Source organism: Agelaius tricolor, unplaced genomic scaffold (genome assembly GCF_023055355.1).
Source record: "Agelaius tricolor isolate 1412-34295 unplaced genomic scaffold, bAgeTri1.0.p SCAF_13, whole genome shotgun sequence".
Taxonomy (NCBI): domain Eukaryota; kingdom Metazoa; phylum Chordata; class Aves; order Passeriformes; family Icteridae; genus Agelaius; species Agelaius tricolor.
The window spans coordinates 7,249,507-7,265,997 of record NW_027269273.1 but is presented as its reverse complement, the minus strand read 5'-3'; the positions used below and the strand labels follow the sequence as shown (position 1 = coordinate 7,265,997).

Here is a 16,491-nt window from a genome sequence, read left to right as displayed (position 1 = left end):
TGTGTCACTGGCTGAGAAATTTAGGTTTGGGGATTTTTAGTATGTTGTAGATGGGAGCAAGATGGAAGGCACAAGGTGTCATTCTGGGTTTCTTCTTCATGCTTCTTTTTGCTTCTCTTCATAGGTTTGAGTAGCATTTTGGACTTAGGCAAAATCTGCATTGCAGCTCTTTAGGATCAGTTCCTGAGTTAAAAGAGAAAATAATCTAAGTGTCAATTCTTAATTATTTTGTTTAGTCTTAAAGGACCTTGTAACAAAAAATTGTTAATCATTTTGTGCCTTTTGATGCAAAGCTGCCAAAGTCACAATAATGAAACTGTTTTACTAATAAGAAATAATAAACACTAGGTCCAAACACAAATTAATATCCCAAGTACCTTCAATCCAAACCCAAAAAGGCCAACAGCTAATACCCCCACAGCTGGTGCCCCGTGTAAAAGTAGCCATGCTTGCAGTAGTCCTGCAAGCACGTGTACAGTACTCTCTGCACAGAAACATCAACACAGCTTTACTAAAAGCTGTTGATGTTAACATTTTTTCCTAGTGTAAACTAGTAATAACACTTCTCAGGATGATTGACATTGACTTTTTTTGGTTTGCAAACTGACAAGATAAGAGGAGAGACTTGTTACTGAGTTTTAAGGGTAGACCAGTCTGCAACAGTAAATATCCAACATCAAAATAGCTCAAAGATGGTTAGCTTTAGTCCATGTATGACAGGGACACAGCTCTGCTTAGCTCTTTTTCAGCATCCTGTTTGGATGTGTGGAAAGAGCAATTAGCAAGGTGTGAAGGCAAGCACTGAGAAACCTCCCACTACAGAAAATAGCATTTCTAAAGGTCAGTTCATAAAGCTAGACTTGGCCTTTGAGGCAAAGCAAGTAGCTGAAAAGATCGCCACTGATAGGAACAGTAAGGTCATCTTGACCTTCTGAAGGTTCTGCTAGGAACAATTTGCAACTTTGTAAGGTGAAGGGATACTTGCCTGTAGTCTCCAAGCTGTTGGGAAGTACCTTGCAGACTTTGATCTTCAACTCCAGGCATTCACCACAGCTCCAGATAAATGCCATGCCTGTGTTGTCCTTGGTACTTAACTATTTCAAAGCTGTGGCTTTGGAAGCTCTTTGTAAGTCAGCTCTATTTTTCCAGGGAGCTCGTGTTAGATGATATTTCTCGAAAAGCTTCTGTCCAACAAGTTAAGCTTACTGTCTGTTAGGAACTTGTTGCAATGTTTGAGAGTTCAAAAGTGATCTACTTTGTCTTCTTGTTTGACCACATAGTCCTTTTTTTAAATGAGAGAATTGTAATGAAGGAAACATCTGAATACAAAGATATATCCCATTAAATATTTTCTTAAATATTTCTTCTCTCTTCCTTTACTGATAGAAAAATAATACTGTGGAGTAATTTTGCTGTCTTATGAACAGCCTTCTAAAATTTTAATGTGTTTTTCTTTTAGGAGATTGATGAGTACATAGTCCAAGCCAAAGAAAGAGGCTATGAGACCATGGTGAATTTTGGAAGGCAAGGGTTGAATTTGGCAGCAACTGCTGCAGTGACAGCAGCTGTGAAGGTAAGTTTCTGCTTGCATTAATTGCTTTTGGGTTTGATGTAGAACAGTGCAATTGTACTGGGGATCTATCATCATATATAAAAAGGAAAATTCTGCAAGTGTACTGAAAACCTGGGACACAATTCAAGGCTTGCAGCCCTCTCCTCCTCATGTTTGTTGGTTTGTTTAAGATGACTTGTAGTTATTTCTTGGATGATCAGATCAGTTTCCTCTAATTCGAAAGGTACCATTCATTTTTCTGTGCAGGCTTTTAATAAAGATGACCATTATTTCTTTTCTGTCTCTGTGGTACTTTCTTGTTGATAAACAAACTTTTGAAAGGATTTCTGGCTTTTCTGCTGTTTTTCTCCAATCAACCTGAGGTAATGCCATATATGAATTAAGGCATGAAAGACTACTACCATGGTTAAAAATTCTCTTGACACAATTAACCTGCTTGCAACTTGTTGGGTGAATTATTAAATTAATATACTAAGCATATGCCTGCCTATTGGTGTTTAGCATACACTTGCCTTGTCATTGTTTTCCATGAAATTATGGAGTAATCTGTTGTTTTTCCCAGATTACCTTCCTACAAAAACTTGTCACCTTGAGTATTTCAGAGAGCTCTGGGTGTAGGAAGACAAAATACAAGCTTCTATTGCAGATTCTAAGCAATTTGTGCACCACTGAAAGGAATACACTTCAGACAATGTGTATCCTACCCAATAGTAATTTAAACCAAAACAAACAAACAAAAAGATAAAAAGGTGTGTGTCCAAGTGAAATCACAGGTTTAAGGCAGTCAGGATTTATTTCTTCCTGGGAATAAATGGAGCCATTGGGCTCATAGTAACAGCACTGAAAACCTGAGCACTGTCAGTAGATAACAGAAGACAGTGTAGAGATCCCTGGCTGTCAAAGATGAGTATGTACAGCTGGCATTTAGCTTAAATGTCTGAGCTTCTGTGTGAACTTCCTGCATTATAAATAAAAGACATTCCTAAAAATTACATCTTCACATGCTACCTCCAAAAGCTTTGGAAAAGTCGTCATGCATATCTTGTTTGTTCATTTTCTCTCTTTTTAAAGGTACATGTAGGTGGTAGCATTATGACTTTTTGTTTTTAAATATGGTCATAATGAGCCTGAAATACTGAGAAAGTGATTAAATTTGATCACTGTAGGGGTTTTTTGTTATTCAAATTCTTAATATTGCCTTGAGACATGAAATAATTTAGAATGCAATAGAGTGCACCTCCAAAGGAATGATAGTATCCAGAGTGAAAATAGGTTATTTAAATAAACCAAATAAACCAAACAAACACCCAAAGTGCTCTACTGGGAGAAAAAGTTTATTTGCTAAAATGCAAATTCTTTGTATTACAAATTTATTACAATAAGCACCTGTAAGGATCCTTATGCTTTGTGTGTGCTCCTTATGTTTGGCTATGGTTGGATATTTCCTTGTTAATTTTAAGGTTGTGACAAATATTGTAAAATAAGTAACACCAGTATCTCCTCTCACTTTCTTCTGAAATAATGAATAACTTTTTCTGAGATGTCTGTGTTTAGATTTCATTGCTATTCAGCTGTGACTGGCAAGATGCCTGCTCCATTTGTTAAAACTTGTTAAACATGCTCATGAATATTTGTACAGAATTAGTTCAGTGCAGATCAGATGCTTGAGAAAAACAACCACCACAATACCATAGACCTAAAATAGGCATGATTTTTAAACACTATGAAAGAGGAGACTCACTGAAAAAAATCTTTATTTTGGCACGTTAAGCCTCTTGGGTTTGTCATTCCAAAATGCTGAGCGTGCCTGCTCCATGCAAGCAAATGGACACAATGCATGTGTTCTTGATTTTGTTCCCTGTTTTTCAGGAGTTGACTGCTGCCTCCAGCAGGTGAAAAGATAATCCCTTCACCAGGAGCTGGTGGAGCATGCTATAGGATTTCAGGAACACAACTGTAGTAGTGGGATCAGTCTTGATGGGAAAGAGGGCACACTTTCATCACTATTTTTTTTTTTTACCATTTTTTTAAAATAGAGCACACATGCTTATTCTGACATAGAAGATCTCAAATTAGGAGAGGGGGAGAGGCTAAACATGTGTGCAAGGTTAAACCTATGTCAAAAGACAGTAAAGTGTCCAAGAAAACTGCTTATGCTTAGTTTAGGGGGGTGTTGAAAATGGCTTGGAAACTTACTGAAGTACTTTGAATATCAGATGTGGGAGAGAGTGATTTTCTTCAAGGGTTGTCAAAGGAATAGGGGATTACCATTAAAAGGCTTGTTGGCTCTGTCAGGAAGGTTGGAGCAGCCAGCAAGGTCAGTCTGCTGAAATTTGACATTGATTTAAACCTGCTTCCCTATAGTTAAATTTCAATGTATTTGGCAGGAGTAGTGGCTTATAGCTTGCATTCTCATACTGGTATTTTTAGCTGGTAGTAGTTAGCCACTGTTCATATAAAATGTAGTGTTTCAAAACCTGCTAAATAGCATACATAAGCAAAATAAATGGTGTTAAATTAGCATGTCAGAAAACAAATCATTGTAAAATCCTGATTTTGGGAGATTTAGAGATGAAAGATAGTCTGTGTTAATTTTTCTTTATACTGAAGGAAATTTTTATTACTAAAAGAATTAGAAACAAGATGTCTCAATAGCTCAGTAGTTTATGGATTTGGGCAAGTTATATCCACAACACTGAAGTTCCAGTGATATATCTCATACTTTGATGCACCTGCTTTTCAGGTCTTTTGAGATGATGGCTGCCTCTATGTTTCAATTTCTGCAACCCATGAATTCAGATTTCTTGAGCTACTAGTGAAACCTGGTGTCTTTATCACTATGAGCAGGGGGACTGCTACTTAAGCTGTGAAATATTCTGTCCCTCTTCATGAGGTCTCACAAACAGTGTTAATTTGTCAAGTGCTGCTGGTGGTGATAATATGTTTTGAGGGCTGTGTCACAGACATGTTTTATGAAAAATCCTTTTGCTAGGATTTTTTCTCCTGAGAAGCTGAGAGGCCTCAGGAACAAAATGTAAACAATGATTCTCTGCTGCTGTGGAATGCAACAGGTGCATCTGGGATTGGGCTCATGTGGTTGTTTTTAATTCATGGCCAATCACAGCCCAGCTGTCTGGACTGTCTTGGTCAGTCACAAGCCTTTGTTATCATTCTTTTCTGTTCTTAGCTAGCCTTCTGATTAAATCCTTTCTTCTATTCTTTTAGTATAGTTTTAATGTAATATATATCATAAAATAATAAATCAAGCCTTCTGGAACATGGAGTCAGATCCTCATCTCCTCCCTCATCCTAAGACCCCTGTGAACACCATCACAGGGCTGTATTTTCTGAATGCCTTCTGGTCACCCTGAGTCTGCTGCCTTTTTGCTGATGGAGTGTTCTTCTCCTGGCCTTGCTCATCCTTCCCCTTATCCCCACTCAGGGCATGGCAGAGGAAGGAGCTGTCTTGCAGCCAGCTGTGGCACACAGCCAATGTCACTCTGGGGAGCAGCAGTGCTGTCATCCTCCTCCCTGCTGGGCTGCCTGGCATGCTGCAGGGGTCATTCACAGGACAGCAGTCCCTGGGCAGGCTGAGAGGGAACAGGAGTCATTCCCTGTCAGCTTGGATGGGATCAGGGAGAGAGCAGCTGAGAATGTGGGTGCTGCACGCTGCCCAGCGCATTGGGAACGTGTCCAAGGAAGGCAGGCAGGCAGCTCCAGTCAGTGATCCTGCCCCCTGAGGGCTGCAAGTGCCATTGAACACAGAGAGTCCCTGGGGCACACAATGTGGGGTTTGTTTACAGCAACTTCCAGAAAAGTACATGCTCCATAACAGAATAGAAAATGGCATTTCATATATGAGGGTCAGCTGATGAGGCTGCATGCTAATAGCTTACTAGGGCCTGAGTAGTCTTGAAAGGAGACTCTTAAATGGGCTATGTTTATTTCAAAGAATTGATTTAGAAACATATTACAACTTGAGTTGGTGTTTGACATTGGTCACTGCTAATGAATGTGGACTCCAAAAACAGTATATTTTAGGAATGCTATTGACTAATGAAGAAAAACAATTCTTTAAGACTTGCGTTTTGTTTAAGACTGCACAGAGACTTCACAGTTCATCTCTCTTCAGTGTTTACCTACATAGAAATTTTAGTGCTGAAGTTATGTATTTTCTCTATCCCTGGCACTGTAATTGTACATATATGTGTCTCTATCTTTTGGGCTGTCATTTAGTTACCAGCCTCTGGGCTGAGTGCAGCCTGCTGTGTTCCTTCCTTAGTGACAGGGACTGTTGCTGTAATGGGCCACCAGTGCTAACTGCTCTGCCACCTTCTCCTGAGCAGCATCTTGGGGTGTGTCTGTCTGGGAGAGGTGATGGCTGCTGCCACATCCATGGCATGGGAGTGGAAGCAGGAGATCCTCTTCAGCTCCACCTATAACTTAATTACTCTGCTTTTAGGGCAAACATGTTGCTTTCAAGCTGTAACTCTTTGACCTCTCAAACAAAATATTAAAGCTCTTAAAGCATTATTATTCTAAATGGGAATGTTGCTCTCACATTTCCTGCTGTAAAGGGTATTTAATCTCACATTTCCTGCAGTAGGAAGGAATTTAATATTTTTCAGCCAGACTTTCATCCTGAGCTGATAGTGATCCAGATCTACACAGAATGCTTTGTTTCAGCAAAAAGCAATTAACTGCTGCTTTTGGGCATGGGGGTGGAAGAATCTTCTTAAATCTTAAATGCAGTGTGAGCACAGTGCTTTGCACACTCCCACAGAACACCTTGAAATTTGTCCTTCAGTCCATGCAGTGGAGTTGAAGTAGAAATCAATCTTGATTTGGCTAGACTGGATGTTCCCAGGGGTGGGATAGGGACTGGGGGCCCTGTAGGGAGTAGCTGCATAGGATTGGAGTCATGTGTGATGGGGACTGCCCAGCACAGCAGTGCTTGTGCAGCTCCCATTCCTACTGTGACTCCCAGGCATGTGTGCTGCATCTTTATTTGTGTATATATCCTTTCAAACTTCTCAATGTTTTCTGTGTGTAACTTGAGTAAAACTTTCCATCTTGGCAAGTCGTTTTGGAATGAAGGGCCCATTGTATAAATCCCTGCAGTCCTCCCTGAATGAGGCAGTGCTCCACAGGAGCTCCAGCTCAACCGTGCAGTTTGGTTAGGGGCACAATGTTATTTTATGGCACATACTTGACTTTTTTTCCTCCTTTGAAAAACAAAATTCTGTATCCAAAAGCTGCACTGGAAAATAGGGCTGAATGTTCCTAGCTTGGATCTAGTCCTCTATCTACAGTGGAATAAGAAATGTAAGCTTGTAATGTGAATTCTTGGTATGTTGCTTGTTATAATCTTAATTGCATTATTCTATACAATTTCCAAATGTCTTTTTGTAGTATATCACATGATGAATGAACTTGCTGGGCAGCTGTTAAACAAGTGTGTCTTTCTATACTTCTGCTGCTGGCCAAAACCAGCCTCTGTCACTATTTTAAGTAGACTCTGTTCACTCTTGGTGAGTGGAATTGTGCTGAATATATATGGATTCTGCTGAGAACCAGCTAGGTCCATTTTACATATTCAGTAAAATAGTCCAGTGTTCAGTGACTGAGACTTGAGTCCTGTTCAAGCTCTTTAAGCATTGGACACAGTCTGATGAATACTCCTGTATGTTATAGCAGAGTGATATATTTACTGTAAGCTGTTACTTGTCAAAAGAAGCAGTTCTCATCTCCATGTCCTAGGAGCTGATAAAGGTCTCAGGCATAGCTGGTTCCTGATGTAGTTTACTTGAAATGCTTTTCAGTGCAAGAAGTGGAGTAGTGGAAGGGCAGGATTTTTCCTGACTTAGGAGAGACTTTAGGAGACCTGCCTCAAATGAGCCATTTTGGGGAATAAATTTGACTTTGGGATTTTTACAATCTTTAATACAGACAGTGTGCAGTGTTTGTAGTGCATTTTAACTCCAAGGCAAGCTGTACTTAGTTTGTGAGAACTGAGTCATCCTACAAGTATGTAGGAAGAGATGGAAAAGTTAAGGCTTCTACTTCTCTCACAAGAAACCTTTTCCTTGTTGATTGGTGACAATGAATGGTGGGGTAAGAATTATAATAGGTTTGTTGTGCTTGAGTAGAATACTGTCCACTGTCTTAATTTTATATGCTGTACTAATAACTAGTCATCAGAAAATTAATATTAGGTTTCAGCCACTTTTCCCCCTGCCCTTTGGTACCCACACAAACTTGGAGAGCTTTAATTCAACTATCTCTTCACTTTACATGGCTATTTTTAACATGGACTAATTCAGTGTGCTGGTGTACCAATTGCAAAAACAGTTGTTGTCATGAGAGTGAGAACAAATGGCTGTGGCCAGCAGTGCCAGAATTGCCTTCTACTGGTGCTGTTGCAGAGGAAGGTATATGCAATTGTACCCAGGTTTCTGTTCCTGCTAGCTAACAGGCTGGTCAAATGAAGAATTTGACTTTACAGCAAAGTCTTTAACACTTGCTTGAAGTGGAATTCATGCACAGGCTTGTCAACCTTTTCTGAAATGGTTATTTTTTACCTTATGCCAGAGATGGAAGAATTAAGTGTTATTTTAACATGACTTTGAGTACTTGTTCTTGTGGTCTTATTCTTTTAGTTGCTTATGCAATAAATTAATCTTTAATGCTTTAATAATAACATCATCTGATGTAAGATGAAAGAGCTGCTGGATGAGCTTTCTTCCCAACAGGGAAACTTCCATATGTTCCATATGGAAATAAAGGGAAGACAACTGGAGAAGGAATACTTGATGTTCATATGTGATGAACTATTCTCCTGTGTAGCATTAGGTTTTGGGTTGGTATTATGTCAGTAAAGCTATATTAGTAAAGAGGACCTGCTAGCCTGGAGCCCAGGACCTCTTTGGTTTGTGGTTTCAAGTTTCTGTCAACTGGAGCTGCTTTTATAGTGCTGCCAGTTTCTCAGTTATTTGAGTTAATGTTACAGAGTGTATTTTTAACACTCTTCTCCTTAACCTTATTCAGATTTGTGGAGGATAAAATATAAAATGGCAGAAAACTATCTTCAACCATACTCTTTAAAGTGCAAGTGTTACTGTCATGCTACCTTGAACTGCCATGTTTGAAGTGAACATTTCTGGTGTGTGTTTCTTTTAAACACTTACCCTCGGTCTTTATTTGCTCAGATGAAAGGAGTGAAATGCAGCATTTGAAATTAAGCTGCCAGCTTGTGTATCTTTGTCATCTGGGAGCAATGTGGGTAAAAGCAATACCTTTACAAATGTGAAGCAACTGCATGTGTCTGTTCAATGGGTTTTGTTGTGCAGCAAGGAAGCATGGGCTTAAACATCTTAACCCAAGCTGAGCAGCAAAGTTAAACCTCTGCCTGGTTTCCAAAGATATTGTTGTTGTATTTCAGAGCCAAGGTGCAATAACTGAGAAACTGAGAAGTTTCAGTATGCATGATTTGACTACTATACAAGGAGATGAGCCTGTTGGACAGAGAGCTTATCAGACATTGCCAGAAGCTAAAAAGAAAACCAGAGCCTCTACAAGTGAATCTTCAGGTATGTATCTTTTTTTCTTCCCTACCTAAAAGAACAATTCACCCAAAGCAAAAGTGGAAGAGCAGAAATACGTTCACCCCATCTCTCAATGGAAAAGACCTCAAAGAATTCTAGTACACTCAAGCAAAGTAAATGATGACAGTTAAGAAATCCTTCCTGAATTACTTGCTTCTCACAGCCACTCTCAGTGTAACCATACTGTATTCATTACTCCTGTCTTTGCCAATTGGCAACAAGAATTTATTACCAAAGTAAAACTTAATTGGAAGTCAAATGTTATGTGATTAAGTGGAGTTTCTGTGACAAATGTACAAGAAGTTAAATATGAAAACGTATGGAAGCTCAGTAAATAGAAGAGAAAATTAATAGAAATTAATTCACCAGGCTTGTAGTAATAGATCAAAATGTAAAATTGTTTATGGTGACAGCAATAATAAAGGCATCAAGTTTTCATAATGGACTGATGCCAATCAGCACTTAAAAGATGATGTGTGGTCACCAATATATGGTTTTGTTCAGAGATACTATTATTTCATTATTATATTACATGTACTGTTATTGTCATCATCACTTTGCTCTTGAGCTTGTGATGCTTGAAGGAAGCTTTTGCTGGAAGTCTGATAACTGCACCTTTTTAAATGGCAAGGCTATGATGTCAAGGAGCTGATATTTCCCACAAAAGAAATAGGTCTGGGCTATTTCTTTTCATCTAAGCCTGTCATTCCTTCTGATCCCTCAGTTTTGGGGAGGAGTAGTGTTTGTGGGGTCCAAGGGCTTCCATGGGTAGTGTGGTAGCCTGTGATGTTTGTAAGGAATAGATGGCCAGCTGAAGGGACCTAGGCTGAATTGCACATTGTTTCCAGAAGGTATCCTGTGCAGGGCAGTGTGAACTGGAGCTGCTGGCTGCAGAGACAGCCAAGAATTCATCAAGAGCTGCACTAGAGATGATGTCACTGCAGCTGTTGTACAGGGTCTGTTCCTCAGTAAGAGAGCATTATCTACTAGCTGAAATAGCTTGAAAATGCTCTGAATTTAATTTTTAAGTGCTTGAGTTTATATTGTATAAATGATCACTGATTGTGAGATTCAATCTCAAATGTTAAAAAGCTTTCTTACAGCTAGTTGAATTTCATTAATTGTTTCTGCTCCTGGTCTGATATCTAACATACACCTCTCATGGTTTTTTTTAAAATTTTCTGCAGCATTATGAACCTAAAAAAGATCAAAAGTACCCATAGATTCAGGAACACTGTGTAGCAATATTCTGCTGTGCTTAGCAGGATCTTATTTTTTGTGGTCTGAGCTGGTCTGCAAATTGTAGAACATGGATCATAGGATGGTGCTGAGTTGGCAGTGAGAAAGGCAATGCTCTGATGGGATGCTGATGCATCACATGTTACAAAGACAGATAAGAAGTATTGGTGTCACTGCAAACACTGCTAGCCTGAAACAGAAACAGATGTGATTGAAATATTTTGTGTTGAAAAGGATGAATTTAAACTGTACTGGAAGCAGAGATGTATTGCCTCTAAAATGGCAGAAGAGAATGACAGAATGTCTGCCTTAAGTAGCTGTGGAATAGATTATGTGATTCTAATTTCTAGGGAAAAAACATTGAGAAAAAATAGCTAAGCCTAAATAAAACATTGGCTTAAGATGAAATGTACACAGGTCATTAATAAAGTTTGGTTTGGAGTCTAAAAGGTGTTCCTGAGTGTTACAGCCTGTAGATTCTGGGATAAAAAGCGAGTTTTGTGGAGGAAGGAGCCGGAGTGGATTTGGGAGCTTTGTGATAGGTCTGTGATGGGTACTCGGGACTGGTGGACCCCAAGGAGCTTTTCAGGATGTGTTTTTAAGCAGTTTCTGCCCTCTAGTGAGAGACTCAGGTAATAATCTTGGTCCTGGTTTTGCAGGATGTTAAGAACCCTTACCAGTACTTGGGCGTGTTACTGATCTGGAAGGAGCTTTTGGTGTTAAAAATGCAGGAGGATGAGAGCATGAAGAAGGACCCTATGAATGAGAGTCATGGAATGGTTTGTGTTAGAAGGGACCTTTAAAGGTTTATATAAGTGTAACCTCCCTCTCATGTGGTTGTCTCCAAAAATCTTGAGTACTTCTTGAGATGACCACTAAGGTTTTTGCAGTTCAGCGTAAAGCAGAAGATGTCAACAGACTTGTGGTTTCTGTTTTGGCAACTGCAGAATCACTGCACTTCATACCTGTGGAATGAAGTGGCAGAATTAGAAGTACCAAACTCGTGGCAGAGTCAATGTTTCTGTTTTGAAATGAGCACATCATTAAAAAGGATAAATCACATGTCGTAAAGATGAAAATCACAGCTTTCTTAGAAATCAAAAAGTTACAGCTATTTTTTTTTAATAATTTTTTTAAAGGTTACAAAACTCCACTGGAAAAAAATCCTGGAGATGATAAAACAGATGAAGAGATGGAGGGGACACATTCAGAGGATGAAATGTTTGCTCAGAGAGGCCTTCGAAGAACTCAGAGTATGAAATCTGTGAAAACGATTAAAGGCCGTAAAGAGGCAAGTGTAATTCTGGTTAATTGAGTTTGTTTCTTCAGCCTGTATTGGCATTTTTCATAGTGCAGACATTGATTTTTATTTTTAATCCCGGAGAAGGTGTCAGCAATAACTGGGTTCTGGAATGCTAAATGGGGAAGGAAGTATGTGTAACAATATCTAGGTTTGGGGCTTTTGTAGGGGAAATATGTGAGTGAAATGAACTAAGCAAGGAGAAAGGGAGGGGAGATGAAACAGACTCTGTGCTTGCAATGCTAATTCTGACACCACTGAGCCCAGTTTCAGGAGCTGCTCACCTTGGAGGGGTTATGGATAGCAATATTATCATTTGCGTGTTGTGCACACTTAAACATCTCCTGTTCAATAGATAAAGAATATTCAGAATTTTTTAGTTCCCATAGACACACGGCCTGACTCTCTGTGATCTACAAAGAGAAGATTCCTAGTTAGCATTCAATGCACTTTATATGTGCATGCATCACAAAATCTAAAGATACTTCAGGAAAAATCTCTGTGGAGTCTCATAGAAGCTTTTGGGTCATTGCAGGAAAACAGATGATACTTATTTTTCTTGCCCAATGCTGTTGAAACTTTGTTATTTAGTCATAGGCAGATTATCTTAGTGAAACTGGGGGGTCCAAAGCACATTGAAAGACATTTGCAAAATAAGATTAGTGGGTGAATAATATTTCTGCTTGGTGTGACTCAACCCTTTGTTATAATTTTATTTTCCCCCTCAGATACGATATGGATCACTGAAATACAGAGTAAAGAAGAGACCTGCTGTATACTTTTAAGTGTACTGCACAATGCCTGCAAGAGAAACTGCTGTACTATAATAACTTGAATTCAAGTGTTAAAGATCTGTGTATAATTCCTAAAATGAGTCTGTATGAACAGATATGGTAGGACTTGTTGTTGTGAACCCAAGTGATCAGATAAAGTATTACTCTGTTTTTCTAGAATTGTTTAGATTTAAATCTGGACAAGTTACAGCATGAATTTCAGCACTCCTTAAATTGGAGTTAAATGAGGAATAGGCAATGCTCTTTGGACAGAGGTATTATACAGATTGAAATAATTGCAACTCCAGTTAAATTAGCAGAAGATGTAAGTATCTAGAGCTTGTGAGAATTGAATCATACTGTCCCCAAGTTTACATTGAAAGATAGATATACTTGAAATATTTTTCTGAACTACAATTCCTGAAAAGGCCTTTGTGTAATTTTTAAATGTACAGTTTAAAGGACAGTGGATGATGGTGGGAAAGAACAAGGAAAGGTAAGGGAGGTAAGAAACATCCTTAACATCATCATCTTGCATCATATTGCCAAGCTTAGCAAACTGGGGGTACATATAGCACTTTATGCAAAACTCTGTAGTTTTGCACACACTTAATGATTACAACTGCACATGTCATTTTAGTGACTTGCTAGATATGTTACAGTTACATTTTGAATGCCAGCAATTCTTGTATTTTATGATCTTTTAAAAATTTATCTTGATTCCTTAAGTACACTTAGGATGCTGTAGATATTTGCTACTAACAATATTATCAGGTGCCTTTCTATGTATAATAGGGCTGTGTGGGTTTTGTCTCTGTGTGTGGGTTTTGTGGGTTTTTTGGGGGTTTTGGGGTTTTTTTGTTTGTTGGATTGTTTTGTTTGTGTCTGTCTTCCTCCATCTAAAGAGATGTAACCTGATTTAAATCAGTTTTTGGTTAAAATTGTGGTAAGTAAAACTTGTAGCAATTCCAGTGATATGCCTCAGGGATCTGATCAGCCCATGAGCTGTGTGTTCAAGTCATGCTGCCATCAAGGTATGTATGATAGCTTAGTCAGGCCCTGGTTTAGTTTGGTCTACATTGCTTTAAGAACAAATATATTTATATAGATGTACTTCAGAACATGTATGAGTGTATATTTCATACCGTATGTGGATTCTAAAATGGCCTGTGTAGTACTTTCTTTTATTGCTGAAGTTATTACTAAAATATTTGCATATAGATAGCTTCTTCTAAAAGTCTAGTTGATTTAGTCAGTCATTTCATAACCTAGAGTCCCATGGCATATCTGCACAGAGATTAATTTTGAAATGTCTTTCAATATGCAATGACTTGTCAAAATTACTTTTTTAGGTCACCTTTGGTACTATTTTCTGCAGATCTGAGAATTAGGCTGACTCTAGTTTACTGTGTGACTATATTTCTACTGTGGATTCAGGGAGAAGCCACCCACTTTTTGCAGATAGTATTTTATTATGTATCTTTGGGACAGACCTTGTTTACTTCCCTCAAAGAGAAAATGGCAGGGATTCCTCTTATCCTGGGATCTCTGGCTTCAATCCTTAAACCTTTCCCCAGGTATTGACAGTCATCTGCAAGTCTCCAGCAGAGATTTGAAATATATTCCTGAGGTTTGGGCAGGTTTTTTTCTGTTACAGCCGTAGCAATTCACTGCTGGTCTGCAGCATTCAAAGCACTTCTCTGCACGCTTCAGCCAGGCTTTGAATTCTGTGGGTACAAATGCAGCTGGTCTGTGTTGGTGTTGTTCCTCCCTGGCTGTGGGAAGTGTCTGCAAGCCCTGTGCAAAGCTGTGCTCAAATGAAACAGCACTTCAGCATCTCTGAGGAACTCAGTGCTTTAGGGAGAAGTCCCAGCAAGCCACGTGTGATGAAAAGGCTGAAACCTGTAATACTTCACTCAGAAACACAGTTTGATAGCAGTAGACAGGAAGGCTGCTCCCTCCCAGATGAGTACAGTGCAAAAAATCCCATTCCCTAACCAAACCTGTCCCTTGTTATCCAGCTTTTCTAAGGAGCTGTGGGCAAGGAGTGATCACAAAAGCAACCTCCCCCAGGGTGTGGGACTTCTGCCCCAGGAATGTTTGTGCTGCTCCTCTGTTCTCCTGAGGTTTGTCTGTGTATTAGACTCTAAGGAACACTAAGCTCTTGTATTGGCATCTCACCCCTCTCTGAATAGTAGACTAACCTGGGCCTGGCATGGAATCTCTGACTCTTCTTGTAGAGTTGAGCACTTACTGACACATTTTGCTGTAACTAATCATGCTTGTTTTACCAGCAAGCATGGCAAAAAAAAATTATCATCTTTGTACAAATCATAATCCTGCACAAAGGAGTAGAGTAAGCCATTTTTTTCAGAATTAGAGTTCCTGTTACAGGTTCATGTAGATCCTGTTTTGGAGGCTGTTTTTATGTTTTTAACACATTTCTAGGGCTAGAGATCATTGAAGTGTTTCAGGCTCTACCACACTTCTGTCAGGAAGTTGCTCTATGTGTCTCTATGTACCTGAGGCTGTAACTTCTGGCAGACTTAACTTACTAACTCAGTAGTGATAAAGGCTGAATAAATCCTCCTCTTCCTGGAACTTGCATGGAATTAGGAAAGCTGGCAGTATTATTCATATTCATGACTGTTTGCATATAAATGTACTTCTTTTAGGTAACTGTCTTACATGATCAAACCTTCAATATTTTCCTAGCTGTTTTCTTCAGTCTAATTCAGCTAACTGTAAAAATATTTTCTTGCCAGCCTGATTTTGAATTCATCCTCAAACTGGTTCACTGGATTATCTTCATTTTTTCTTCTTACTGTTGATTGTTAGGGCACAATGACAAGCCTGATGTTTGTCAGGGCACAGTGGCATGATCAGCTCTCATCCCAGTGATACATAGTTCTCTCTCCTTGGTGTATTTAGTTTACTTTGGTTTGGAAACACTACAGTCTTTTAACTTTGCTTACAGGGAATTTTCAAACTTTTTTTGCCTTAGCAACTGCAGAAGTCACCTGTCTAGCTCTTGCCAGGAAACCTCTTGAAAAAAATGTTAAAAATCGATGTGTAGCACTCTTTTTGGATTTGGAATGTAAAATGTAGTTGATGTCAAATTATCTAATCTTCTGAACAAAGTGTTTCCTGAGAACTGACTGCCACCAACAGAACTGCTAATTTGACTGTAGTAAAGCAAAGACTTGGGGTTTAAAAATGCTTTAAAAGAGAATATATATTTCTGTTTAAATCATATCAAGGTTTCAAGCCTTTCCAAAATATATCTGAACTGACTCAGCTTTCTTAGTAAGAGTCTACTGTGCTTGTTAAAATACCCAGTCTGAGATGAGGATTAAATTGGTGGCCTCAGCTGCAAGTGAGCTTAGGCTGGACTTTGATTGTAATGTAATTGCCAATATTAGCAATGTAATTGCTAATTCCTTTGGTGTGTATAAGTAACTGAATAACATCCAACAAACATTTTGCAAACTGCAATGAATTTTAAAATAGAAAATAACTTGGTAAAAGAGAATGGTGAAGAAAATGCTGGACACATTCAATGTGCTGTTCATGACAAAAATGTGTTTTATTTTTGGTGTTGCTTTTATTAATGGGAAGTTGGTATTTTTAAGTACTTTTTCTACAAAAATGTATGTGCAAAGGCAATACTTTAACATTTTTCAAGAACTTGTATTTTTAAATGCTACAAACCAGAGAATATACATTTGGACTGAAGATAGTAGCTTTAAAAAATGCAATGTAAGCTTTAATTTTTATATTGTAATAACTTGCTGTCAACTTGTTTACATATTTGTAGGATGGGAACTTCATTATGCATTGACTTATCTTGATGCTGTCTTTAATAAATGCTGCTTTGAGCAAGATGCAGTGGATATTTTATTACCTGAATTACTATTAACAAACTAGTCACTGTGTAATCTGTATTCTGTTACTTATTGTAATGGTTCAAGCACCAAAAACAACCTGAAAACAAGCTGAACT

General features: G+C 38.6%; 1 protein-coding gene across 1 annotated transcript in view; it reads left to right on the top strand.

Annotated features, from left to right (window-relative positions):
- The window catches only part of REEP3 (receptor accessory protein 3), a 37,541-nt gene extending 21,168 nt beyond the window's left edge, over positions 1-16,373 (top strand). Inside the window, exons 5-8 of the mRNA XM_071438582.1 lie at positions 1,460-1,573; positions 9,015-9,162; positions 11,556-11,707; positions 12,445-16,373. Coding sequence (XP_071294683.1) covers positions 1,460-1,573; positions 9,015-9,162; positions 11,556-11,707; positions 12,445-12,501 — 471 coding nt within the window. The 3' untranslated portion in view covers positions 12,502-16,373. The remainder of the gene's footprint in view (positions 1-1,459; positions 1,574-9,014; positions 9,163-11,555; positions 11,708-12,444) is intronic.
- The last annotated feature ends 118 nt before the right edge of the window (positions 16,374-16,491 follow it).